This window comes from Tupaia chinensis, unplaced genomic scaffold (assembly GCF_000334495.1).
Source record: "Tupaia chinensis unplaced genomic scaffold, TupChi_1.0 Scaffold143921_1, whole genome shotgun sequence".
Lineage (NCBI taxonomy): Eukaryota > Metazoa > Chordata > Mammalia > Scandentia > Tupaiidae > Tupaia > Tupaia belangeri.
In genome coordinates this window covers 887831-915197 of record NW_006203772.1, presented here as the reverse complement: position 1 = coordinate 915197, position 27367 = coordinate 887831, and the positions used below count along the sequence as shown (strand labels likewise).

At 57.3% G+C, this 27367-nt stretch overlaps 1 protein-coding gene across 8 annotated transcripts in view; it reads left to right on the top strand.

The window, feature by feature from the left end:
• MYO18A (myosin XVIIIA) overlaps window positions 1–27161 on the top strand; it is a gene marked incomplete at its 5' end in the record, with an annotated part of 99852 nt that extends 72691 nt beyond the window's left edge. For 5 of the 8 annotated variants that reach the window (XM_027767114.1, XM_027767117.1, XM_027767116.1 and 2 more), the window contains 21 exon segments: window positions 465–593; window positions 1232–1375; window positions 1737–1826; window positions 1940–2059; window positions 2264–2375; window positions 2729–2856; window positions 3234–3388; window positions 4977–5100; window positions 5189–5389; window positions 5958–6068; window positions 6569–6673; window positions 6984–7130; window positions 7808–7921; window positions 9220–9336; window positions 9533–9616; window positions 10047–10184; window positions 12387–12572; window positions 12887–13026; window positions 13776–13820; window positions 16961–17083; window positions 26644–27161. In XM_027767114.1, coding sequence (XP_027622915.1) covers window positions 465–593; window positions 1232–1375; window positions 1737–1826; window positions 1940–2059; window positions 2264–2375; window positions 2729–2856; window positions 3234–3388; window positions 4977–5100; window positions 5189–5389; window positions 5958–6068; window positions 6569–6673; window positions 6984–7130; window positions 7808–7921; window positions 9220–9336; window positions 9533–9616; window positions 10047–10184; window positions 12387–12572; window positions 12887–13026; window positions 13776–13820; window positions 16961–17083; window positions 26644–26788 — 2658 coding nt within the window. 8 annotated transcript variants of the gene reach the window in all.
• Between the last annotated feature and the right edge of the window lie 206 nt (window positions 27162–27367).

Here is a 27367-nt window from a genome sequence, read left to right as displayed (position 1 = left end):
GCGGGTGGGCGGTGGAAGCCAGGGGGCCGGGAGCCAGTGCTACCGTGGTGGGGGGCAGGCACGGGGAGGGGCCCCGGCGATGCTGTTGGCCGTCCCGGGGGACGGAGCCGTCACAGATGCTGCCCTGTGAGTCCAGCGACTGCTGGCTTCCTGCTTCCTTCCTAGCCCCAGGTACCTTCCCCTTGGCTTCCCTGTCTTTCATCTGGCTTTGAAGTTAACTTCCCACCTCCTTCCTCCCCGGGCACAGCCACCCCAGCCCCCGCTGGCCTGCTCCCTCTGCCTCCCCAGAGCCACCCCTTGCTCCTCCCCTCTGAGAGGAGGCTCGAACTTCCAAGCTCTTTTCTAGCTGAGGCCCACGCTCCTCACTCCCTGGTCTGCTGGTCTGTCCAGCTCCCCACCTAGCTTCCTGCTCCTTGCTGAGCTGCCCCCAACCTGGGCTCCTCTTACCTGCCCTGCTTCCACAGGTGTTCTTCCGGGCGGGCACACTGGCACGGCTGGAGGAACAGCGGGACGAACAAACCAGCAGGAACCTGACCCTGTTCCAGGCAGCCTGCAGGGGCTACCTCGCCCGCCAGCACTTCAAGAAGAGAAAGGTGTTACTCTAGGGACCATCCTCCCCCACCCCGCAGCTCAGCAAAGCTCCTGGAGTGGGGGGGGCTCCAGAGAACACGTGGGGCAGGAGGCTGGTCTTGGAACTAGAGGGGGCGGGGGTTATCATGATCTGGGGAGACAAGGCGGGCACCTTCCAGGGCACTGCGTTCTGGGCCAGGGTAGACTATGGCAGCTCCTGGTGGGCCATGTGGCCTGGTCAGAGGGCTGTGTTGGGGGGCGTGGGGGGAACAGCCCAGGCAAAGGTGGGCTCTGGATCGTAGGCTGCTCCATGAAGATTAAGGAGCTGTGTCAGCGACTCCTTTTCTTATTAGCAAGTCCATAAAACAGCAGCACTGCCGCCTCTTGTGTTTCAGCAAGATTAGGTTTTATAGCACAGCTAGGCCAGGGTGCTGGAAATAATCAGGCAGCAAATAAAGCAGATGAAATTATTCCTAATGACGGTGGGGCGGCTAGTGCCCAGTGTAGTGCGCCCAGGGCCGGGCCTGGCTGCCCACTCTCTGAGGGCTGGAGGGGCTGGAAGCTGCAGGAGCAGCTCCAGGGACTGAGCTGGGAGGGGGATCCTGGCCAGTGCTAGCTGGAGATTGAGCACCCTGCCGCCTGCCACCCCTGCCCCATACAGATCCAGGACCTGGCCATTCGCTGCGTGCAGAAGAATATCAAGAAGAACAAAGGCGTGAAGGACTGGCCCTGGTGGAAGCTCTTCACCACCGTGAGGCCCCTCATCGAAGTGCAGCTGTCAGAGGAGCAGATCCGGAACAAAGACGTAGGAACAGCCTGGGGAGGCCCGCGCCTGGGAGGGGTCCCCTGGCCACTGTCTTGGGTTCCCAAGTGCTCCTTTGTTCAGCCCAGAGAGCTGGTGTCCCTGAACTATGCCCATCAGGCAGGTTTCCCTCTGGAGTGCTGCTGAGCCCCTGGCCAGCCTCTGAGGACAGAACCTCAGGCATCCTCAGCCTATGGGAGAGTCTCAGGATGGAAGCCCCCCATGGCAGCAGCTCTCCTGCTGGTGATGTGCCTCCCGCCTGTTTTGGCCTGAGCTTCATCAGCTTCGTTAGCCCTGGGGAGAGACCCGGGCCCTGAGCCCTCATGTGCTTGTGGCTCACTTCGCCACTCTCACTCCACCCTAGGAGGAGATCCAGCAGCTGCGGAGCAAGCTCGAGAAGGTGGAGAAGGAACGGAATGAGCTGCGGCTCAACGGTGACCGGCTGGAGACCCGGGTGAGTGCTTCCTGGCATCAGTCAGCCCGGCCCATGGCGACAGGGTCGCTCAGCGTTCTGGCTGAGTGAGGCGGGCACTGTGAGTGCTGCTCACTCCCTCCCCCCAACCCCAGATCTCGGAGCTGACATCGGAGCTGGCTGATGAACGTAACACGGGAGAGTCCGCCTCCCAGCTGCTGGACGCGGAGACAGCCGAGAGGCTCCGTGCCGAGAAGGAGATGAAGGAGCTGCAGGTAAGGGCAGGGCCGGGGTGAGGACAGGGAGCTGGCGGCACGATACCTTAGTGCCCACCTGCTCCCCCAAAGACTTTGGCCTCTGCACCACTAGGCCAGCCTCCCCCTCTGCCCGGGTAAGCCTGTGAGCATGGCCTGTGGCTCTGGGAGTGGGCAGTACTGAGTGAGGGGCTTAAACATACCCCAGAACCCACTCTTCTGCAGACCCAGTACGATGCTCTGAAGAAGCAGATGGAGGTGATGGAAATGGAGGTGATGGAGGCCCGTCTCATCCGGGCAGCCGAGATCAACGGGGAAGTGGATGACGATGATGCAGGTGGGTCTGAGGCAGACAGCTTGGCGGTGGCCAGGGAGACAGGCTCTGATGCCACCCCTGGGTACTCACCCGCCCTTGTCTGGGCCTTCTCCCCTCTGCAGGGCACCTCTCTACAGAAGGAAAGGTGCCAATAAGAGCAGGGGGTTACCACATAGGACTGCCACAACCATGACAATGACAGCGGGCCATAGTCTGCCAGTCCCATCGCCCACATCGCCCCCTCTGGGCTTCTCCCAGCCAGAGGCCCAGCCCCTTTGGAGGCAGCCACCATTCCAGAACCCAAGTCCCTCGAGCTGACTCGACCTGCCGCTCCTCCCGTCCCTTCTGGGGACTCTCAGCACCTGTGTCCACAGGTGGCGAGTGGCGGTTGAAGTACGAGCGAGCTGTGCGGGAGGTGGACTTCACTAAGAAGCGGCTGCAGCAGGAGTTCGAGGACAAGCTGGAGGTGGAGCAGCAGAACAAGAGGCAGCTGGAGAGGCGGGTGAGGCTGGCAGAAGGAGGGGAGGCCTGTGCTTAGGAGGGTGGAGAACAAGAGGCAGCTGGAGAGGCGGGTGAGGCAGGCAGAAGGAGCCGAGGCCTGTGCTTAGGAGGGTGGGAGGGGCTCAGTGCCACCTGTTGGTCCAGCAAGTGGCTGAAGCAGGCAGGCCTTGTGAGGAGTAGGGAAATCGGCACGTTCACCTCTCAGTGCAGAGACAACCAGGGGCGGATATCGGCAGAGAGTCTGAGGTTTCCTGGTGACCCGGGCATCATCCCCCATCCCTGCGTCTTCCCCTCACCCACCTTCCTCTCCTGACCTACTCCACTAATGGTTCCAGACTCCTCCATGGCTACTGACCTGTCCCCCACTTCTGCCTCTAGCTCGGGGACCTGCAGGCAGATAGTGACGAGAGCCAGCGGGCTCTGCAGCAGCTCAAGAAGAAGTGCCAGCGACTGACGGCCGAGCTGCAGGACACCAAGCTGCACCTGGAGGGCCAGCAGGTCCGCAACCACGAGCTGGAGAAGAAGCAAAGGAGGTGCGTGGTCCTGCCCTGGGCTGGGAGAACCTTCCAGAGCAGCTTCAGACAGGGCTTCTCTCCCCACCTCCAGAGAGGAAAGAAGCAGGATCTGAATTTGTCCCATGTGGCCACTTGTCCTGACTTCCAGAGAACTCAGACTATGTCCCCACTGAGGGCCTGTGCAGGCCCCCACTCTCAGATACAACCCTCAGCGTGCACCTGTCTCCCTGTCCCAGCCTAGAAAGGTGGACATCAGCTAGGTCCCCTCAGGAACCACGGTGTCCCTGCCCCTGCCCTCCCCAACCCTCCCTGCTCTCTTCGCCTCAGCTACACAAACACACTCTCCTGCCTAATGTCGTTAAACTACCGTGCCACTTCCATCTCATTATGGTAATGACACAAAGGAGGGGGGCAGCCCTCACAGGAGAAAATCCAATCTAAATTAATTTCCCTGGCTGGGGATGGGAATGGGACGCCTTTATTAGCAACACTGAGGAACCCACACCCTGGGAACAGCAGGGTGCCCGGGGAGCGGGAGCAGCACCCATGCCCCCTCTGCAGGGGAAGGGCGTCTCGGCAAGGGCTCTAGTAGCCTTTGTGAGGGGGCAGCCCCTGCAGAGCAGAGCCCTTCCAGGGACCTGGGCCAGCTCCACCTCCGGCCTCTCTAGACTTCCCAGCGGGGCTGCCGCTGCCGCTGCTGCAGCGTGAGGGTAAAACGGAAGCCTTCCTCCCTCTTTCTCAGCACCGTGACTGCCCACTGCCCACTTCCACTCACCCAAAGGCTGGCCCCCTTAGTGGGACCCTCTTCCAAGCACCCGAGACTGCCAGCTTGCCCTAGTTCCTGTGCTGCCACACTCCCTGCTGGGCCACTTATTAGGTTTAGGCTGCCCGCAGTTTTCTTACTTTTTGAGTGGGGGTGAGGGGAAGCTGTTCAATTTTGACAGGAACCTGATTAGATATTCAGGGGAGGTGTTAAGAGGAATTTCAGCAATTTGCTCCTTATTTAGAGGCACTGGGCGGGAAATGGAAGGCTGGGAAGTGGAGGAGTGAAGGGCCCCCAACTGACAGACGACCTACCTTGTGCACCTCTTGAAGCTCACTGCCAGCTGGGCACGGTGGGAATGCTGACTTCCTGGGAGGTGCTGGCAGTGACCTGGATGCTGCTGGGGTAGGGGCAGAGCCAGGGGCAGGAGCCAGCAGCTCCACCTGCAGTTGCTAAATTGAGCTGCAGGAAGTGAGGCAGACAAGGCAAACCTCTGTATCTACCCATTCTGAGGCCCACTCCGCCCTCACCTTGGCCCTGTTCTTTAATCTGTGGAAATGGGCCCTGTAGGGACCTAGCCCCTGAAGAGGGAGTCTGTCCATCGCTTCACTGGAAGCGGTCTGTGGGTCCCTCTCAGACCCACTTAGTTAAAGGGCTCCCCATCCCAGACCTGGTTGCTCAGCAGGGCCTCAGTGGCCCCACCTGTCACCCCTGAATGTCACCTGCACGTTACCACTGGCTCCCGCTGAGGGCTACATGAGTCTTCTCACCCTTGCTGTGTCCTGTCCACATCTGCGGTCCCACCTGTACCCCTGGCTGATGGGACCACCGCGCTTCTCGCAGGTTTGACAGCGAGCTCTCGCAGGCGCATGAGGAGGCCCAGCGCGAAAAGCTGCAGCGCGAGAAGCTGCAGCGCGAGAAGGACATGCTCTTGGCCGAGGCTTTCAGCCTGAAGCAGCAGCTGGAGGTGGGTGAGGCCACCCACCATCCATGCCCCGTCCCCCTCACAGGCCGGGGCCAGCCCAACGCCAGCCTCAGCTTCTCTTTTGTTCCAGGAAAAGGACATGGACATTGCGGGGTTCACTCAGAAAGTCGTCTCACTGGAGGCTGAGCTCCAGGACATTTCTTCCCAAGAGTCCAAGGATGAGGCCTCTCTGGCCAAGGTCAAGAAACAGCTCAGAGACCTGGAGGCCAAGGTCAAGGATCAGGAAGAAGAGCTGGACGAGCAGGCGGGGAACATCCAGATGCTGGAGCAGGTGCTGGAGGGCTCTGCCAAGGGAGAGGCGAGGCGCCACAGGAGCACCGCCATCCGCACAGCTCGCTGAGGGCGTGGGCCAGAGGAGGGCGAGATCCCACATCCTTTCATTCATTTGTACACTCGTTCACCTACTCACGAAATGTTGAGTGAGAGACTCATCTGTGCCAGCCACAGCGTGCAGACAATTAAGCTTTCATAGCGCTTTCCACAAAAACAAATCTTGATGGAGCTCCAGTAGTGAGGGGCTCAGGATCCACAGCAGCCAGAGAGGCCTGAGGCCGCTGGTCTGCCACTGAGCCACCAGGTCAGTTCAGGGAGCTAGTGCTGCAGGCCAAATGGCAAAGCCGTCCCCACCCCCAGCAGCCTCGCTCTGGGCCTGCGCCAGACAGGGAGTAAGTAAGAGAGCTGAGCTCTCTGGAGGAGCAGCTGCCAAAGGAGCAAGGTGCGAGCAAAGGGAACGGCTGGCCGAGAGCTCTCTGCTTCTTCAAGCCTCAAAGCGCTATGCACTGGGGACAGGGGCGGGTGCTGCTGGGAGAGGAACCCAGTCCCTACCCCCCCACCTCCAGGCCAAGCTGCGTCTAGAGATGGAGATGGAGCGCATGAGACAGACTCACTCCAAGGAGATGGAGAGTCGGGATGAGGAGGTGGAGGAGGCCCGGCAGTCATGTCAGAAGAAGGTGCGACATCTGGGCGCTCCCTGTTCCTTGCGAGCATTGTTCCCATTGTTCCCCCTCACCACTTTAACTAAAGGGATTTGTTTCCCCTCCTTAGCCGCACTGTCTTCCACTGCCATTCTGGAAATCTCCTGGGATCCTGGCATTGGCTGGGATGTGTTCTCTCTGTAGAGAGGCTCAGGTCCTTGAGGAATTAATGTTCCCTGCTTCATGTGCCAGGCGGCAGCACACCTGTGCCACTCTGGGGCGACCTGTGGGCAGCTCTTCTGGCCCGACAGGTCTCTGCTTTGAAGCAAGGTAGCCACTGTGTGTGGCTGCCAATCCTCCTCCCCGTCCCAGGCCACTTGGTAATCCTGGGAATTTGAACTCGGGTCCTGAGCTCTCTGGGGTCATCCATGTACAGCCCTGTCCCACTGTTTTCTTGAACGGGGGTGGCCCACAAGGGAAGGGTACTACCTGGCACTACGCACCACGGAGATTGATCTCTGTCCCCCGGTTTCCAGCTAAAACAAATGGAAGTGCAGCTCGAGGAGGAGTACGAGGACAAGCAGAAGGTTCTGCGGGAGAAGCGTGAGCTGGAGGGCAAGCTCACTGCGCTCAGCGACCAGGTGGGTGGAGCCTGCCAGCTGCCTGCCCCCTCCGCCCAGGGTAGAAAGCTGGGGACAGAGTGGCTGGTGGGTGGGGGGTGCTCTGAAGAGCCCGTTGCCATCACGGGGGCGGGGGGGCATCACCTTATGTCGGTGATGGCAGGCCTTTCTGGTTGGCTCACATGATCCTGCCACTTCTGGTGTCGTGGCCCATCAGGGGGACTCTGAGAATGAGGACGGGGATGGTGGCAGTAGTGTGTGGGCTTGGGGAAGACAGGAGAAGGCCTGTGGTGCAGCCCAGAGCCCCAGCTGCTGGTGTCCTCCTGGCCAGGTGAGCCAGCGAGACTTCGAGTCCGAGAAGCGGCTGCGGAAAGACCTGAAGCGTACCAAGGCCCTGCTGGCAGATGCCCAGATCATGCTGGACCACCTGAAGAACAATGCACCCAGCAAGAGGGAGATTGCCCAGCTGAAGAACCAGGTACCTGTGCAGAGAGGAGGTTGTCGGCCCTGGGCAATGGAGCCTTTTTTTGTTGTTGTTGTTGTTGTTGAGAGATTTTCATTGTAGGGCGCGTGCGCTCGCCAGACAGACAGAGAGAGACATAGAGACAGAAAGTGAGAAATCACCCCCCGGGGGGATGGTCACGCCGCAATCCCTTCTCCTCCATTCTCCTCTCGGGATCTTGGGCACGCACGCACACGCGCCCGGCGTGAGTTTTAAGCCACCGGGTTCGGGACACGAACCGCGGTCGACTATGTGGGAGTCCAGCGACATAGCCATTACACTAACTGCTGGTTCCCATGGAGCCTGTCTTTTCAGTTCTCGTGCTTTCCCACTTGCTCCTCTCTGTGCCTTCCTTGGGAAGCAGGGTGACAAGGAAGTGGGGAGAAGCCCCTCAGCAGCCAGACTACCCAGGGTCTGTGTATGCTGTAGGGTCTGATTGCCATAGCGCAGGGTGATGTGGACCCATTGCCTGGGGCAGGAGGGCCCACCGTCCCTGGCACGGGAGCAAATGCCCACGTGTGCATCACAACACAGTGAGAGACGGAGCAAATCCCTCTCCTGGCTCCCGCTCCCCTGCCAGCCTCCTGCAGAGCCCTCCTGCCCCAGGGAATGGCTGACACCTGTCCCTGGGGCGGGGGTGGCTCTCTGTCCAGCTGGAGGAGTCAGAGTTCACCTGCGCAGCGGCTGTAAAAGCGCGGAAGGCGATGGAGGTGGAGATCGAAGACCTGCACCTGCAGATTGATGACATCGCCAAAGCCAAGACAGCGGTGAGGGCCCAGCGTGGGCTGGGCAGGGCCGAGGGCTGTGACAGTGACTCCCTTCACTTGAGAGTCCCGCCACGCCAGGACTCTCTGCAGGGAGAGCGGGCCTCCCCTCCTTGGCCCCTCTCCATGCAGAGCAGACTGAGGAGAGGGGCAGGCAGGAGAGAGAGTCGGCCAGGGCCCATCTCCCTCTCTCACCACCTGCCTGTGGGAGTTGGCCGCAGGCCCCAACCATAAATAAAGCCAGCTAATGTGGCTGAGGGACGAAAACAGGTGCCCAGAGATTAGCAGAAGCGCCGATAAGAGGAGGGGATGGCTCGGCTCCCCTCCCCTTCCCCTGCCCAGCCCACTGACAAGCCCAAACGGCAGCTAATTAGAGCTCTTATTTAATGCCTCCTTTTAATTCCCCACCTCTCCCACGGCCCATCCTTCGGCAGAGAATTTATTACTGGGATGTGGCCACCGGTACCTCCTTGGGCAGGGAATGGGGCAGGGGAGGAGGCTGGGCTCAGCTGTGGCTTCACGGCCCCCTGGCTAGTCACCCAGTTGCTGAGAGATGCCAATCTCACGGACGTGATTTATCCCCGTGACATTCGTGCTCCTCAGCAGTTTTCAGGTGAGTAATTCAAATTCCTTAATTGTGTTAAAAAAGGCTGTTATAAAATTACCATTTTATTTAAATCCGAGTTAATAAATTTCTTGGCGGAGGCTTCCCCAGCTCCCCACAGCCCAGTAACAAGATGGATGGGGCAGAGAAGGAGCCAACGCAGTCATTTTGGTTTGGAATTACAGGCTAATAGATTCATTCATTTCCTGAAGCTGCTGTTGGCTGTCTCTTCCCCTCCCCCAGGAGTGGACTGGTAGTGGGGGCTGGAGGGCAGTGAGTGGGCCGTCCCGTGGGAGCTGAGCATCCCAGCCAGGAGAGCTTCACAGATTTGAGGGGTCCTTCCCAGGGGCCTGAAGAGGCCAGAGTGCACGCAGGTCAGGGCCTAGGCCGATAGGGCCAGGTTGATGGGTCATTTGTTCTGGGCAGACCTTTTCTGCCTTCTCATTAGCCTCAAAAGAGCTGCCAGAAAGCAGCTGTCATTTAGCCCAGACGCCCAGGGGCTGCCCGCACTGCACAGACAGCTCTTCCGTCATAACCCTGGCTCAGGGCAGGACAGGCAGCTCCTTGAGCATCGCTGGCCCCAGCACCCACTCCCATCCTCCTCATACTGCCCCACCCCCTGCCTACTGGAGGGACTTGCCACCCGGGGCCCCAAGCACACCACGCCTAATGCCCTCGGATCTCTGCCTCCATCCAGCTGGAGGAGCAGCTGAGCCGCCTTCAGCGTGAGAAGAATGAGATCCAGAACAGGCTGGAAGAGGATCAGGAGGACATGAATGAGCTGATGAAGAAGCACAAGGCGGCTGTGGCTCAGGTACTCTGCCAGGCGTGCCCCACCATACCCTGCACCGTCACCATCCTCTGCTCCTCGTCCTGGGCCCCCAGTGCAGCCACTGCTCTTGACAGGCGCCAACGTGGGGCCTGTGCACCCTGCACTCGATGTGGGATGGGTGGGCTGCGTGTGGGGGTGATGGGGGATCCTGCACCCAATGCCCTCCCTCCTATCCCAGGCTTCCCGTGACCTGGCTCAGATGAACGATCTCCAAGCTCAGCTAGAGGAAGCCAACAAGGAGAAGCAAGAGCTGCAGGAGAAGGTGAGGGCCCGGAGCTCCCTTGGCAGAAGGCGAAGACAAGGTCACTACGCATGGGGATGAGCCCCCAAGCTCGTAGGATGGAGAGCACTTCTCTCTGCCATCCATAATCCGTAGAGCAATGTACACTCGTGGGAAGAGCTAGGCTTGGAGCCATATCACCATAGCAGACGTCTGGCTTCAGCTGCCTCATTTCACGTTTCTATTCCCTCTCCAGTCCTTAGCGTTCTCCTTCCTCTCCGAAGGGCAAGATCTGTGCCAAGCACTGGGACAGGTGGGGGATGCCTCTGGCTCAGGGCCCCATCTTCCCATCCTCCCCTGTTCGCCCCACCCCCCTCAGCCTTCTGGTCACCATGGAGATATTGCCTGCCCCAGACTCTGCCCCTCCCTTTCTGAGCTCAGTTCTTTCTTCTCCTCCTGCCCCCACCTCCAGCTACAAGCCCTCCAGAGCCAGGTGGAGTTCCTGGAGCAGTCCATGGTGGACAAGTCCCTGGTGAGCAGGCAGGAGGCCAAGATCAGGGAGCTGGAGACACGCCTGGAGTTCGAAAGGACACAAGTGAAGCGGCTGGAGGTGGGTCTGCACTTCTGGTTCACAGCGAGCAGGGCAGAGCTGCCCCAGCGGCTGGCGTCACGCATGCTCGGCAGGGCCGGGCAGGCCCTCGGACACTCCTCAAGGCCTCTGCCAGGCTGCCGGGCCAGCTGAGGGGGTGGGGGCTCTCTCCCACCCGCCTGGCCTGCTCTCTGGGCACGGCGGAGCCTGCCTGCTTTACATTCTGTTTCCGTGCTTGCTTTCTGCCAAGGGACCCGAGCAGCTTAGCTTTTCGTCTTCATATTTTCCTCCACCATGAGCTCCCCCCGCCTGTCCCCCTCACTCGGCTCTCTGGCAGGGTCATAAATATGCAGCGGATGGCGCCACTTCTGTGAGGGTTGAAGCCTGTCCTCTCATCTCGCCGCTCTCCCTTCCTCACCCCTTCTCTTTCCCAGTCCCTAGTTCCCTCACTTCTTCCCACCCTCCCCCTCTCTGCTTTCCTCTCCCCTCCTCATTACTGTCATTGCCGTTCCCTTCTCCCTTCGTCTCTCTCCTTTCTCTCCCTTCCCACTTCTTCCTTTCTCACCATCTCATTCCTTCTCTCCCTTTCTCTCTCATTCTCTTTTCCATTAACCCTACTCCCTTTTTTGTTCACCTTTTTTCTTCTCTTTTTATCCCTCCTTCCTTCCACTGGAATCTGTCCTCAAAATTGAATCCTTCCTCTCCCAGTCTCCCAAAGTCAACACGCTCCAGCCCCCTCCGTCTCCAGCAGAGCAGACAGGAACAGAGAGGCAGGCAGAATTCTGGTTCTGGGTTTACACCTCCTTGCCTTAATTTTATTTTATTTATTTTTTTTGGAGAGGTTTGGGATATAGGGCACGTGCATTCACCAAAAAGACAGAGACAGAGAGACAGAAAGTGAGAAATCACCCCCCCAGGGGGGATGGCCATGCCACAATCCCTTCTCCTCCATTCTCCTCTCAGGATCTTGGGCACGCATGCACGCATGCCCGATGTGAGTTAAAGCCACCGAGTCCAGGACTTGAACCACGGTCAACTACATGAAAGTCTAGCAACATAACCGTTATGCCATCTGCTGGTCCCATTGCCTTATGTTTTAAGTTCTTCTCCTTCTTGAGCTCACAGACACTTGTCCAAGCACCATCAGTTCTGCCTGACCACGGTGTTCCCAGGTGTAGTTGCTGAGTGTCCCCGCCACCTCCCATCCACCCCTCAGTCTGTGGTACAGGCACTAGGTAGGGATGGGAATAGTAAGCATCTGGTGAAGCCTTAATAACCTTGAAATCGGAAGTTTTTTGACCCCCCCCCCCAAGACAGGGTTCTAGGCTTTAGGAGAGCTAGAGAGAATCTGCCCACCAGAACCCCATGACAGGAATTGTTGATCCCCATTTTACAGACAGGAAATTTATGGAGATTACCTGAGCTCACAAAGCTGTGAAGAGGCCCTTGGTCCAGCGGATGCAGGGCCAACCTGCTGGACTTGCCTCCCTTTCTCTTGGACCCCATCCCTGCCTTCAGCTCTATCCTCAGGTCCCTTCTGCTTGAAAGGCAGCCATGAAAAACGCCAGCAGCCCTCAGCAGTCATGTAGCCTAGGCCTGCTGGCTTGAAGATGTAGCGGCATGGGAGCCAGTCAGAGGTAGAGCTGGGATTCGAACCAGGCACAGGGTCCTTCTCTCAAATTCTGCCCCTCTCCCCAGGACATTTCTTGCTCAGCATCCTGCTGCTGGCGGGGAAGCGTGTTCATGCGTCGGGAGGAAGAGCTTCATTAGGCTTAGTGAAGTGGCTCTCCACTAGGAGTCTGATGGCTCTCCGGGATCCTGCTGATCCAGGAACCCTCAGTAAATCCATTCACCTCTGAGCATGGAATCCAGCTTCTGGGGCTTCTGGGTGCCCGAGAGGAGCCCTGCTGACCCCAGAGGCCCTTATACACGCCTCAATCCCAACAGGCCCAGGCTCCGCCCAGAACGCTCCCTCCTTGGTGGTAGCAGTAACAATAATAATAGCAAACAATAATAGTAACAGAAGCACCTTTCATTTTCCAAGGTGTGTTCACATTCATAATCTTACTTAGTTTTCAGAAGACCCCTAGTGGTAGGTATCATACTGCCCGTCTATGTAGCCAGCACATGGGGGAACAGAGTGTGGCCCCAGAAATCTGCACCACACTCTCGGCCGGGCTGAGGGTCCACCTGCCTGTCCTTCTTCCTCACCTGCCTGTCCAGAGTCTGGCTGGCCGTCTCAAAGAAAACATGGAGAAACTGACTGAGGAGCGGGACCAGCGTATTGCAGCTGAGAACCGGGAGAAGGAGCAGAACAAGAGGCTGCAGCGGCAGCTCCGGGACACCAAGGAGGAGATGGGCGAGCTTGCCAGGAAGGAGGCCGAGGCGAGCCGCAAGAAGCATGAGCTGGTAATGCCCCCTGCCCCGTGGCACTCAAGCGGGCAGCCTCTAGAGAGCTGCTGAGCGTACCCTCCCCTGGGCTGGTGGGCGGCAGGCCTGTTGAGAGGACAGTCCGAGGGTAGGCCAGGGAGCCAGGGCAGCAGCAGTGTCTCCATCAGGTGAGGCCGAGTAGCCCAGTGAGGCTCGAGCAGAAAGGCTGTGGAGGCTTGTAGCAGCACCACACAGCTCCCCATTGCAGGGAAGGATGGAAGCAGGCTTCTTCCAGGGCAGCTGGAGGACAGACAAGTCCTGCAACTGGACCACCCACCACCCACCCCTCCTAGGAGATGGACCTGGAGAGTCTGGAGGCCGCAAACCAGAGCCTGCAGGCTGACCTAAAACTGGCATTCAAGCGCATCGGGGACCTGCAAGCCGCCATCGAAGATGAGATGGAGAGTGATGAGAACGAGGATCTCATCAACAGGTGAGGGCGGCATCGGTGCACAGCACAGAGGTCGGTCCCTTGACCTCTGTTCTGGAGAACCTGGCCACCAAGTAGAGCAGTCACACCCTCCATCTCCCCATCTCTAAGCCACCAGCCCACCCTCCCCTCACTGCCAGATGCTGGCATGGACACCATCCTGCAGGGGCTGAGACAGGACAGGTGCTACTGGGTGAGGCACCTCCCCTCCCAGGCCTCCCGAGGCCCTGGCTCTCAGCCGTGCCTGCTCACGATGAGTTATTACCCCGTTTAGCTGCTGCTTTGATGGCGCCTACCCCACTCCAGGGAGAGCAGAGATTTAAGGGCTGTGGTGCCTTGTTACTGTGCAGGAGCTTTTCTCTCATAAAACCCACCCAGGGAATGGTTTAGGCATGAGAGAGATTTGTAGTCCTAGGCCGAGAAAGTCACCAAGTGGGAACTGGCAGTTAGGGGTGGGGGAGGCCCTGGACAAGCTCCCAGGGCTGCTCTGGGCAGACCCCATTCCCACCTCAGGGCTAGGTCCAGGATGCCCAGGGAGCCTGCTCCTTTGGGGCAGGAGACAGGTGCAGGGGCGGTCCAGACCAGGTTCCGATAACACTGTCACTTGTCCCCTGCCTGGTCTCAGCCAGTCAGAGCCACCTCTTGCTGAGGACAAGAGGGCCTCGGCTGAGGGGTGCATCTGGGTTTGCCCATGGGTTTTTCTGTCCGCGTCCTCCCGGCCCTCTTGCCCACCATTTTCTTTCTGTTTCCAGTTTGCAGGACATGGTGACAAAGTATCAGAAAAGAAAGAATAAACTGTGAGGACTGGCGTGCGTGCGCTCTCTGCCTCTGGCGGGTGTCTAACCACCCTAACACTGGGCACCCCCACCCCCAGGGCCTCGCTGCATGCCGCATGTGGACACAGCTCCCCACATTCTCCTCTTAGCTGGTCTCTAATGCTAACACCACTGACTGTGTGCTCAGGGGAGGCAGGGGACAGGCTGGGCCTGGCAGAGGAAGGGGGCACCCATGAGGTGTGCTCCCCAGAAGGCCAGGGCTGGCCCTCACACTCCTAATGGGCAGAGGTGCTCTGTCCCAAAGGAAAGCGCAGCCCTACTCGGTGGTGCCCACTGTCTGCCAACCTGGGTTCCAGCCCTTCCTCCCGAGAAAGCAGTGTAGCCGCTTTCCTGCCTGTATCCCTGGGGGAAAGGCTGTGGGCTGGGTGTGTCCACACCCGTGGCTCCTGCAGAGCCCCAGCGGCCTGAGAAAGGGTATGTCTCGTCTTTAAAGGCTGGCCACCTTCCTTTGGCTGATAAGCATAGAGGTGAGGGGCCTCTACCGGTTACTCGTCTGGAGAAAGCATTCAGGCAGCCCGTCACGCACCGCTCTGCTGTGCAGGGGCGGGGACGCAGCCAGATGTGCTCCCTGTACTCCCCGCGGGTGCTTCAGGCAGAGGGAGGCCCCGGGCATGTGTGCTGGTGCTGTCAGGTGGTGGGAAGCCCAGGAAACCCACCCTGCTCTTCTTTTCCTTCTTTCCGGATGGGAGCCTGGCGTGGGTGCAGAGGCACAGGCCTCCGGGCACAGCACGCGATCCTCAGTCAAGTTCGACAGGCTTGTTTTTTGGAGGTTGTTTTTTCAGCGTGGCTTGGGTTCCTCCCCCACTCGCTCGCCTGGCAGGCCTCCTCCCCTGGCCAGGACGGGCTGGCGGCAGCGCAAAGGACTCCGTGAGAGCTAATGATAAATGTAATAGTGTGTAACAGTGATAGAGGGCCGCTGGAGCCCGGTTGTCACACACAATTAATATCCCCCGCCGTTCTGTCTCCGTTTGTTTGTTCCCCCGCGATTCGGCTCCCAGTTAACTAATAGCACATGAGCCCGGACATAAATTGTATTTGACGCGAGGTTTAATTCCGACCATTTAAAATTTCAACTGCCCCCTGAGCCTGCCTGCCCCTGGAGTTTGTTTACGGGCCTGATTATTTAAGGTAAAGAACCCAAACATCATCTAGATGCTTGCAACTAGAGGGAAAGGCAAAGGCAGGCAGGCCAGCTCCTCAGCCCATTCACTGCTCTGAATGGAAGGAGGAAAAATTCGTATTCTAGGCCCACGCCTGTCTGTCCCCTGTGTGTTCCAGCCCTGCCATCCTTGGCGGTAGGAGCTTCGAGGGCTGATAAAATGCGCATTTAAGATCATATTTTAAACCATCGGCAGGCATGCACGCACACAGGCATACGCACAGACACACACACACACCCCAGCATGCTCTCACGCAGGCGCATGAGGACGTGCGGTTCTAACCGGGTTCCAGCTGATGGCAGAGGTGTGTGGCTCTTTTCTCAGTAGCTCTGAGCCCTGGCTCCAAGTTATCGAGCGAGCATGCTAAGGCGGGCAGAAAAATAATGTTTCGATTTACTTAGAGATACAGTTGTTATTGCCATAACCTTAATGAAAGCAGTAAACAGCGCAGTATTAAGGGAGATTTATACAGAAACGCTTTTAACATGTAGACATAGATTTTGCGATGCATACGGCACCTCCTTTCTAAAGGCAATCAATATGGTTATGAACGGCGGTGATAAATTACAGGCTCTGAAGCTAAGGAGGGAGGTTTTTTGCATGGGTGTATAAATCAGTTTGTATTGGTGTTCCGTGGAGCCCATGCACCACAGTAAATCTGCCAGGCTCGGATGGGCACAGGGCTTGCATTAGCAGTTTTGGGGCTGTCTGCTAAACTCCTGTTTACCTGGGGCATCAGCCAGCCTCGTCTTTGTTATAATTCTGTATTTGACATAAGCCCATAAAATATGCCTCTTTATTCCCCTCCCCATGAGTCAGGCTCTCTCACGGTCCCCGGAACAGTCTCATGATTTCCTCCATGTGTGTGTGCACGTGTGTGTGTGTGTGTGTGTGTGTGCACACCTATATGCACGGACGTGCCTATGTGGCTGTTTATTCAAGAACATAATTCAGGAACAGGGTCGCTCCTGTTGACACAGATGAAAAGAAATTTATATCGAGGAGAAATCCTAGCTTACCCGTAGCAGGGGAACTTGGTGAGCAGACATTTTGCAGAATTTTAGATGCATTCTCACTCAGAAGCTGTCCCCAGGCTCCAGCTGCTTCGTGAGGGGGTCGCTAGGACTCCAGCCTTAGGCGTGACTTCTTTGGGCTTCCCTGCAAGTGCTAGAGTCAGCGTGGCCAGAGGATACAGTAGAGGCTGCCCAAGGGAGAGAACAGGGGACTTAGAGAAACAGAGCTCTTCTTTGTTGGACTTTCAGACAAAGGGGCAGTTCAGTTGATCCCTTGTGCCCCCCCCCCCCAACACACACCTCCTTTTCTTTTTTCCCTAAGGCCCAGAGGCCATAGGGCAGGTCTGGGGAATGGCCTATGCCTCTTGACCCTAGTGCCCAGGTTGCTGTTGCCATCAGCCAAGGAGACCTCTAGGTTCGGGCTGACTTGAGGTCATGTGAAGCCCTTCTTTCCTCCTGCCTCGTGGCTGGCAGCCCAGCTCTTGTGGTAAAGGCAGGGAAAATGGCAGCAGCGGTAGCCACCATCGCAGAGAGGCAGGCTAGAAGCAGCAGAGTGGGTCGCAAGGAGTAGCGGACAGGACCAGGACTCTTCTTTTTAACCAACAGCCGTTCGCTAAGATTGAGGAGCAAATGGGCTTCCTGTCGCTTGCACTGGGTTGTCAGCTGACCGGCTGCCTGCACTGCTCACTGGGGTGCGAGGTGCCTCCATGCTCCTCCACGTCTCCTTGGTGGCTGTCACACAGTGTGGCCTGCAGAGTGGGGACAGGCTCTGTGTGAATGGTGTGCCGGCTCTAACCTCTCTTGTTCCCTTCTCTGACTCACTGATTGGCATGCCACCTGCTCCCCCGCAGGCCCCCGGCCCGCACTGGGCAGCAGGTGATCACCTCTCGCCTGGCCTCGCCTACCTTTGTGCTCATTATCTCTGCAGCGAGGGGGACTCGGATGTGGACTCAGAACTGGAGGATCGGGTCGACGGGGTCAAGTCCTGGTTGTCGAAAAACAAGGGCCCTTCCAAGGCAGCTTCTGATGATGGCAGCTTGAAGAGTTCCAGGTGAGCATGTGGCCCGGAGCTGGGAAGAGAAGCACCTGGCACTGCGGGGTGGCTGAGCAGTGCCTCCGTCCTGTGAGGAAGGCCTCGCGCCACCAGTGTCTTGCCTGGCATCTGCGGGCAGGGCCCAGGTGTGTCCCTGGCCTGGGTCTAACTGATTTTTTTCCAGAAAATGTTTTGCCATGAGGTTCAAGGCTTTGGTTTGGTGTAGGCTGAACTTCACTCCACTTGCACATTCAACCACCTGATCATTTGGGCCCTGGAAACCCAGACTGGGATGAGGCACAGGGGGTTCTGGATCCCGCATCCAGGCAGGGCCAGCCCGGGCCAACCCGGGCCAGCTCTGGATCCTGGATGTCTTAAAAGAAACGGCGCCTTAATGGAAAAGGCACCTTCCCCAATTTCCTTCATGGCTACAGATGCATTTCAGTCTTTTTCTGCCCATTCTCTTCCTCCTCTAATAATTTTGACACCTCTGCCATACTTCCTGCTAAACCCACCCACTGGGGGTACCTGCTCCTGTCTTCCAGACAGCCATAGTCCTCTGACCGCATAGACGGTTACTCCTGGGATCCAGGGCTCCCCCTTCCCTGTGGCTTAGGAGGGAAAAAGGGGGGGAAAATGGCGGCGGGGGTAGCCACCATCGCAGAGAGGCAGGCTAGAAGCAGCAGAGTGGGTCGCAAGGAGTAGCGGACAGGACCAGGACTCTTCTTTTTAACCAACAGCCGTTCGCTAAGATTGAGGAGCAAATGGTCTTCCTGTCGCTTGCACTGGGTTGTCAGCTGACCGGCTGCCTGCACTGCTCACTGGGGTGCGAGGTGCCTCCATGCTCCTCCACGTCTCCTTGGTGGCTGTCACACAGTGTGGCCTGCAGAGTGGGGACAGGCTCTGTGTGAATGGTGTGCCGGCTCTAACCTCTCTTGTTCCCTTCTCTGACTCACTGATTGGCATGCCACCTGCTCCCCCGCAGGCCCCCGGCCCGCACTGGGCAGCAGGTGATCACCTCTCGCCTGGCCTCGCCTACCTTTGTGCTCATTATCTCTGCAGCGAGGGGGACTCGGATGTGGACTCAGAACTGGAGGATCGGGTCGACGGGGTCAAGTCCTGGTTGTCGAAAAACAAGGGCCCTTCCAAGGCAGCTTCTGATGATGGCAGCTTGAAGAGTTCCAGGTGAGCATGTGGCCCGGAGCTGGGAAGAGAAGCACCTGGCACTGCGGGGTGGCTGAGCAGTGCCTCCGTCCTGTGAGGAAGGCCTCGCGCCACCAGTGTCTTGCCTGGCATCTGCGGGCAGGGCCCAGGTGTGTCCCTGGCCTGGGTCTAACTGATTTTTTTCCAGAAAATGTTTTGCCATGAGGTTCAAGGCTTTGGTTTGGTGTAGGCTGAACTTCACTCCACTTGCACATTCAACCACCTGATCATTTGGGCCCTGGAAACCCAGACTGGGATGAGGCACAGGGGGTTCTGGATCCCGCATCCAGGCAGGGCCAGCCCGGGCCAACCCGGGCCAGCTCTGGATCCTGGATGTCTTAAAAGAAACGGCGCCTTAATGGAAAAGGCACCTTCCCCAATTTCCTTCATGGCTACAGATGCATTTCAGTCTTTTTCTGCCCATTCTCTTCCTCCTCTAATAATTTTGCCACCTCTGCCATACTTCCTGCTAAACCCACCCACTGGGGGTACCTGCTCCTGTCTTCCAGACAGCCATAGTCCTCTGACCGCATAGACGGTTACTCCTGGGATCCAGGGCTCCCCCTTCCCTGTGGCTTAGGAGCCTGCATGGCAGCAGAAAGGAAGGAGGGTCCTCTGCTCCCTCCCCTCTGGCCACTGCTGGCTGTCTGCTGGCTGGCGGCCCCTCACAGAGTCCCCCCACCCAAGTGATCCTGATGCTCCAGGGCACACCCCCACGCCCCCAGAGATGGGGGGACTAGTAGGAAAGAAATATCCTTCCCCCCCTCTCTAGCTCCCCTGAGGCCCCTCTGCCCAGCCCAGCCCCCTCACCACAAGCACCCAGAGGCCCTTTCTAATTGGCTTAATTTATTCGGCCAAATAACACTTCGTTATTGCAGATAATGCCGCCTTCCCCCGCCCCACTGCCGTTCACGGCGTGGCACGAGGCTCCAGGTAGTTGACAATGAAATAAATTGAACTAAACGTTTTAGAGGGGGAAAAGTGATGAAATAGAACAATAGTCTAATTTACATGACATTCTCCATGAAGCTATTTTCACTGACGCAAATTATTTTGCTTCATTTCCTCCACGCTCTCACCACCACTTTGCTGGGGCTGCTGCTGTTTTCTCCTCCTTTCGCCGCCCTCCCTCTGTGTCTTTATTCTCTAGGTTTAACGCTGTGCCTCTCTCCCTCTCTCTCTCTCTGGCTCGCTCGCTGCCCTCCTCCACTCCTGGCCTCCCCTACTCCCTCAGAACGGCCCTGGGCCCCCAGTCCAAGGAGGGCAAGGTGCAGGAGGAGAGGCCAGCCTCTGCTCTGAGCTCCCTGAGCTACCGGAAACGGCTCACCCTGAAGGACTCCATCGGGGGCACCGGGGACGAGGACTCGCTCTTCACCACCCTGAGCGAGCGTGCCGCCTCCCCCGAGCGGCCCTCCCGGAAGGCTCGCTCAGGCCCCAGCGAGGAGCTGGACGAGTGTGGCTCCATCTTCTCGGAGGTGGGGAGCCGAGCTAGCCGGAGGCCAGAGAAGCGGTGGGGCTCAGACTGGGACCGGGCTTCGGCCGTCTCTGCGCCGCGGGCCTGGGCCGGGAGAGCCCCGATTCCCGCCTGTCCCTGGGCCGCAGCTGCCTGGAGGAGTGGGACGAGGGCGCCAGCGCCCGGCCTCGCAGCTCGGCCTCGGCTGCGGACGAGTCCCTGGGCGCCGGCGTCCGCCCCGCCGGCCGGCACTCCTACCTGGACCCGGACCTGGAGGCGGCCATCAACGAGGTCTTGAGCTACAAACCTGTGCCATTCCAGCGGAGCAGCCTGGAGCCTGACTCCGAGGACGACCGCAAGAGCATCCAGAGCGCCCGGAGCGCGCAGCTCGAGCCCCCCCGGGCCACCACCAGCATCCGCCGCTCGGCCTCTGCTGCCGACGTCTCTCGGTCCCGGGACCGGAAGAGCCGGAGCAAGCGGAGGAGCAGAAGGAGCAGCCGCAGCTCCAGCTCCAGCTCTGGCTCCAGCTCCGGAGACTCCTCGGAGCACAGGCGGCGAAAAAAGGGGCGCTCTCGGAAGGGCAAGAAGAAGTCCAAATCGAGGAGGAAGAGAGCCGAGACAGAGTCTGACTCCTCCTCGTCCTCCTCCAGTGGCTCCCCAGTCCCGAGCCACAGCCGCTCCAGCGCTTTTTTTTTCAGCCGCTCCAGCGTGAAGAAGGGCCCGGCTGCAGAAAGCGAGGAGCCTGGGCCGCAGCGGCAGTCCAGGAAGGAGGAGAAGAAGCGCAAGAAAGAGGTGGACAGCCTGATGATGCGCTACCTGTACCGGCCCGAGAGTGACTAGTGCAGTAGGTGGCACCTGGCATGGAGTGCAGCATGGCATGTTGCACCGGTGTGAACTAACGCGCTCCCTGCCCTGCTGGCCACCACCTCAGACCCCACCTGTGTCCCTCCTGGGCAGGCCTATTCTCAGAGAGCCTCCTGGTCACCTTGGAGAGCAGGGACCAGCCAAGCTGGTTCATCATTCTGAGCCCTGAGTCCAGTCAGGTGAACTCCCTGGTGATATTGGTTATAGCCCCTACTTACCAAGTTCTTATCCCGGGCCAGGTACGGGCTTAGATACTCGCCATATTTTATTCACTTAATCCTCATAATAACCCCATAACAAAGGTCTGATTAACCCTATTTCATAGAAGAGGCAGCTGAGGCTCACAGAGGTTAAGTCGTTTGCGAAGATTGCACAGCTGAGGGGTACCGTTGCCAAGATATGAATGGGGTCTGTTTAATTCCAGTGCTTCCCCTTCACCACTCCTCCGTGCAGCCCAATACAGGCACGCGGGGACATGTGTACTGTATGTGCCAGGCAGCACCCACTTGGAATTTCGTCCAAGGCCTCAACAGGCTGGGCCCAAGAAAGAGCCCTAGTACACCCCAAAAACTATAGTGAGCCTTCTGCTCTCCCCTGTCTTGCAAAGCTCCTTCCTCCCTGGCTTGGATCTCAAGCCTAGGAGTACAGGGCTCACAGGGCTGCAGCCCACACAGCACCTCACCCTGCGGCAGACCGGGAGATGCCTGACTCCCGCCTCATCCTCCCACCTGAAGCCCACGCATGGGCGTCACCTGGGTTCTGCTCATCTTGTGAAGTTCTAATGAATAGAAATTAGCAGCCGCTGAGTGACAGCCTCCTCCTGGCTCTCCTACCCCCCCAGCTCCTCTCCGCATGGGGAGGGAGCTCTCACTGTTAGGCCGTTTATGCTCACACCCCCACTAGGAGAACGACACAGCCTGACTCACTGGAATCCCATTGTTGCCAGTTTCCCTGGTGGGTGGTGACATTCTGGATCATCCTGGTTGTGCAGAGCTGGTTTTGGCAAGGTCTCCTCCCAGGGTAGGCTTGCTGCTTCCCAGGAGGTGTGACCCCAGAGTGCAGCCCCCTGGGCACGGTGTTTGTTTCCCAGATGCATGAACTAACACGCACTTGTCACATGGTTGTGCCATGGAGCAGCTGGACAAATATGCCGACTCTGATGGGTTATGCCAAGAAGGACTGATTTACTGTCCCTTTAAGGAATGGAGCAAGTGGAAGTGGATGGTACCTGCAGCTGTCTGAACATGGGGTGGAGCGGAGGAGGGGTGGAATTTGAACCAAGACCAGGCCCATGGCCAACTCATTCTTCGGGCCAGGGCTGCTCTGAAACCAAGCCCCTGGGCTCAGACCTGCTCTGTCACTTCCCCCATGTGCCAGATGGTTGCAGAGTGCTCTGGGAAGAGCACGAAGCATCTCAATTGCATTAGGGAGCTGCTAACACAGCTCCACAGTGAAGCGGACAGCAGTGGAAGTACCTGGTCTACATCGCAGCCTTCCCCTCAGCTGTCCTGCCAAGCTCCCCACCCCCAGGAAAGGGAGTCCGTGAAGGGACCCGCAGCACCTTCTACCCCCAAGAGACATAGCCTAGCCAGGCCATCCCTCCCTGACTGGTGACCAGTGATCTCAGATCCAGTGCCCTCAGCCTATTTGTCACCGTTGGCCCCACCACCAGCTAGAACAAGAAGACAGAAAGCCTATTTCTTCCACCAGCCCAGCAGGCGTCCTGAAACCCTGCCCACCTCCCCACAAGGAGGGCAGTGGTAGAGTGGCACCGAGCCAGAACCCAGCCAGCCAGCACAGAGCCAGAGAGAACCGGGCCTGGGAGGGGAACCCAGGCAGCATCGGCATTAAGGCTGTGGGGCGGATAAACTGCCAAGTGTGGGGGCGGGGACGGAGTGGCGCTTAGCTTCCCATCTGCTGATGAGGACCTGCGAGAGAATTCGGAACATGAGCGCAGCATCCATAGCAAAGTCAAGGGGAGGGGAGCCGCCACCCTGGGCTCTCCCAGCGGGAATTAGCTTATGTACCAAATTGTTTGTGACAGTGCTGAGCAGGAGACACTGGCTTGTGGGGAGGAAAGCTTTTTAAACAATTTGGTTAAAATGCTCAAATTGCCAGCCCTGACTCTTGCCCTGAGGAGGAGGGGAGCCGCCTGCTGCTGGCTCTCTGATGCCTGTGGTGGCTGAAGCCACTAGAATTCTAAGAGTACCCAAGGTAGAAGCAAAGGGGACCTGGGGATCCACGGCCCAGGCAAGGAGACACGCCTCTGCTCCCTGCCCAGGGTCTGCCTGGCAGGCATGGCTAAGGGAGTGGGGGCCAGAGCCCATACCCTGAGAAGAGGCGAGGGGATGGAAGAGAGCACAGGGCCTGGATTAAGCAGTTCACACAGGGCCCAGCACCTCCCGCAGTGCCTTATTTGCGTGTGTGTCCCAGGCCTGACATCCGCCTCCTCCCTCTCTACCCATAAAATAACCTCACTGTCTTGACACAAAGCCAGGTATTCCTTTGCCCAAGAGCAAGACCCTTAGCACTGGGTGCCCAGAAATTCGACGTAAAAAGCAAAACGAGGCTCCCACTAATTTAGAATTTAGACAGTCCAAGAGCTAAAATAACCCAGTTCCCCCCCATGTTGCACAATCATCATTGAACTTCATCATTTTGTCCTGGACACACCCCAGAGTCCTCAAGTGCCTTTGGCCCATCAAAGTAAGACTCATTTGTGTTCAGTCTAGTTTGTATTGAATGTGTTTTGTACTATTCTGATTCCTTTAAAAATGGTAATTCATTCATGAGAAATACGATAACTATTAACCAGACTGCCCCATTCCTGAACCATTTTGCATAATTGAACATGTATTCTATCAGGCTCTTCCTTCCCCCCAGGGACAGAGAGAGAGAGAGAGGAGGAGAGAGAGAGAGACCTGTCTTTACACATCCCACGGGCATCCACCCAGGCCGGTAGGAGAACTCAGGTTCACTCTCATTTTCTCCCCAGGTCGTACAATCTAGTGGCAGAGTTGGCCAAGGGCTTCGTGATCTGAGTCCTAGCTTTAAGTTTATATACTATGTGACCTTGGGCAAGATGTTCCACCTCCGAACCAGCCTTCTCATATTTTATAGGGTAAGCCAGGGCTATAGCCTAGTGGTTAAGAAAGTAGGATCCCATATGGCCAACTGGGGTTCAAACCCCAGCTCTGACAGCTTGAAAAACACACCAGGCATGTGTGCATGCATGCCTCAGATCCCGACAGGATGGAGAAACGGAGAAGGGGTTGCAGCATGACCCCAACCCCCACCCATGGGGGGTGCTTTCCCCTCTCTGTCTCTACAGCTCTCTCTGGTGAGCACACGGGGCCTCTGGCAATTAAAAAAAAAAGCTTTCATAGGGTTATGGTGAAGAATAAGATGGCATATCTAGAGTGCCTAGGCTGTGTCTCACACACAGGAGCACCTGATAGTTAAGTCCCTGATGCCTGTGGTGGCTGAAGCCACTAGACTTCTAAGAGTACCCAAGGTAGAAGCAAAGGGGACCTGGGGATCCACGGCCCAGGCAAGGAGACACGCCTCTGCTCCCTGCCCAGGGTCTGCCTGGCAGGCATGGCTAAGGGAGTGGGGGCCAGAGCCCATACCCTGAGAAGAGGCGAGGGGATGGAAGAGAGCACAGGGCCTGGATTAAGCAGTTCACACAGGGCCCAGCACCTCCCGCAGTGCCTTATTTGCGTGTGTGTCCCAGGCCTGACATCCGCCTCCTCCCTCTCTACCCATAAAATAACCTCACTGTCTTGACACAAAGCCAGGTATTCCTTTGCCCAAGAGCAAGACCCTTAGCACTGGGTGCCCAGAAATTCGACGTAAAAAGCAAAACGAGGCTCCCACTAATTTAGAATTTAGACAGTCCAAGAGCTAAAATAACCCAGTTCCCCCCCATGTTGCACAATCATCATTGAACTTCATCATTTTGTCCTGGACACACCCCAGAGTCCTCAAGTGCCTTTGGCCCATCAAAGTAAGACTCATTTGTGTTCAGTCTAGTTTGTATTGAATGTGTTTTGTACTATTCTGATTCCTTTAAAAATGGTAATTCATTCATGAGAAATACGATAACTATTAACCAGACTGCCCCATTCCTGAACCATTTTGCATAATTGAACATGTATTCTATCAGGCTCTTCCTTCCCCCCAGGGACAGAGAGAGAGAGAGAGGAGGAGAGAGAGAGAGACCTGTCTTTACACATCCCACGGGCATCCACCCAGGCCGGTAGGAGAACTCAGGTTCACTCTCATTTTCTCCCCAGGTCGTACAATCTAGTGGCAGAGTTGGCCAAGGGCTTCGTGATCTGAGTCCTAGCTTTAAGTTTATATACTATGTGACCTTGGGCAAGATGTTCCACCTCCGAACCAGCCTTCTCATATTTTATAGGGTAAGCCAGGGCTATAGCCTAGTGGTTAAGAAAGTAGGATCCCATATGGCCAACTGGGGTTCAAACCCCAGCTCTGACAGCTTGAAAAACACACCAGGCATGTGTGCATGCATGCCTCAGATCCCGACAGGATGGAGAAACGGAGAAGGGGTTGCAGCATGACCCCAACCCCCACCCATGGGGGGTGCTTTCCCCTCTCTGTCTCTACAGCTCTCTCTGGTGAGCACACGGGGCCTCTGGCAATTAAAAAAAAAAGCTTTCATAGGGTTATGGTGAAGAATAAGATGGCATATCTAGAGTGCCTAGGCTGTGTCTCACACACAGGAGCACCTGATAGTTAAGTCCTTTCTTCTGAATCTCACCCCTCGCAGAACCCTGCTCCTCCTCTTTTGGTCTGTGGCTAGGACTTTAAGAGGGCCAGTACACAAAGAGCCTTCCTAGAATGTTCCGTCAGAATTGCAGGCGGCAGGGGTCACGGAATTCCGGTTTGCCCAAGTAGGAAGTAGGACCCTGAGGCAGGGCGTGTCCCTCAGCCCAGGGTGGGCTGCTGTACCAGGGACCCAGCTGACTGTAAGCACCGGAAGTGCGTTTTCTGCTGCGGTGTTGACGTGATAATGTGCTTGTGCTAGCTAGGCAGCCCCCCACAGCCTGTGGCTGCCTCGGCGCCATTCCCAGGAAATGACAGGGCACAGTCTTCCCCAGCTGGCTGCTGATCCGCAGGGGAAACACCTGGCAGGAGGGATGGGGCAGTGGCAGGTGCTTCCAAGGCTTTGGGGAACAGTGAAAAGAGGAGGTAAATGGAGGTGGAAGGTGAGGACCCGTTTTCCCTTGTTAGGTGCCATAATCCTGCTCCAACCAGGGGATAAGAGTTTCTCACATCTAACCAAAGGGATAGCTGGAATCTTCTAGAATCAGGGGCCTGTTGAAGACTCTGTGGGATTAGGTTTTTGTCCCAAAAAAATTTTTTTTCTTTTTTTTCTTTCCCATTGGAATTCTCTGAAACAGAGGTCTCGCCAGCCCTAATTCCTGAGTCTCCATTCTTTATATTGAGTAGGTGACACCGTGGTCAAGGCAGACATCCTCATAGTCTTATGAAACTCCTAATAGGAGAAAGGGTTAACCTCAGGGAGTATTGGGTGGGGAAAGCCCTTTCTTTCTAGAAGGACTGCTTTTAGGAATAACTGGCCTAAGAGAGCCCCTACCGTAGGCGAGCTGTGATCATGTAGTCCCCCACCCTCCGGCCTCAGAGTGTGGCTTACGGCTGCCCATGACAGAATCTGCAGGGAAGGAGCTGAAAGTGCAGAAGTCCTGAGTCCCACCCAAGTGCTAGCAACTCAAAATTTCCAAAGGGAAGGACCCAGGAATCTGCAGCCACTTCTTATACCCACTCAATCCTGAGACCCAGTGCCCTGTGGCATTCTTTTCCTAGGAGTTTTAAAAGCTTCAGAATCAAACGGTGTGTTCCTTTCTCTTACTACTTTGAATGTCTTCCAGGAAAGCCAAGGAAGCGTCTGCTCTGCAGGGTTTGGCTTTGGGGAGGGCCCTGCCAGGGCTTTGTGGGCCTCTCCAGAACCAAAGGGTTTGGTGCCGAGGTCAAATCATCTTTCGTCCATGACCTTCATCCTCTCTCCTTGCAGCCCCACCAGCTACTGGAAGCCCCTTGCCCCTGACCGGTCCGATGATGAGCACGACCCTCTTGACAGTACCTCCAGACCCCGGTACTCCCACAACTATCTGAGCGACAGCGACACAGAGGCCAAGCTGACAGAGACCAACGCATAGTTGGGGGAGTGATCTGCAGCCCCCCCTCCCACGGCCTGCAGCTGCCTCAGCACCTCTGTCGGGAAACAGCGGAGCACAGTCTCCCGCACCTGACTGCTGGTCTGCACAGGAATCACCTGTCGGGGACTTTCCTGGCTGTGGGTGTCTGATGTCTCCACGTGGAAAAGGTGGAAAGAGGAGTCTCCAAAAAGAGAACTTCATGCTCCTCCTGCCTCCAAAATGCCACACTCTTGGCTTCTACCCTGCGCCACTGTGGGCAGTGGCAGGTGGCCTGACAGTTCACGGAGCCAGCAGGTCGCCTCCATCTCAGCCCCTGCTCAGGGACGGTGGACCGATTGCCTACTGGGACCTTCTACGTTGCTGGGTCCATGGGAGGAGTCAGGGGAGGGAACAGCAATTCCTCCCCTCTGGTTTGGGGTGAGAGCTTTCTCTTCTCAGTGCCTGCTGTCTTTTTACTTTTTAATTTAAATCCCCAACCTTTCCATCACAGCTGCATCCCTGAGCATGAGGGGGGCTGCGGTGTCTTTGGGAATCTCTTCTCCATCTGCACTCTGCAGAGAGCAGTCCTTTCTCTGCGCA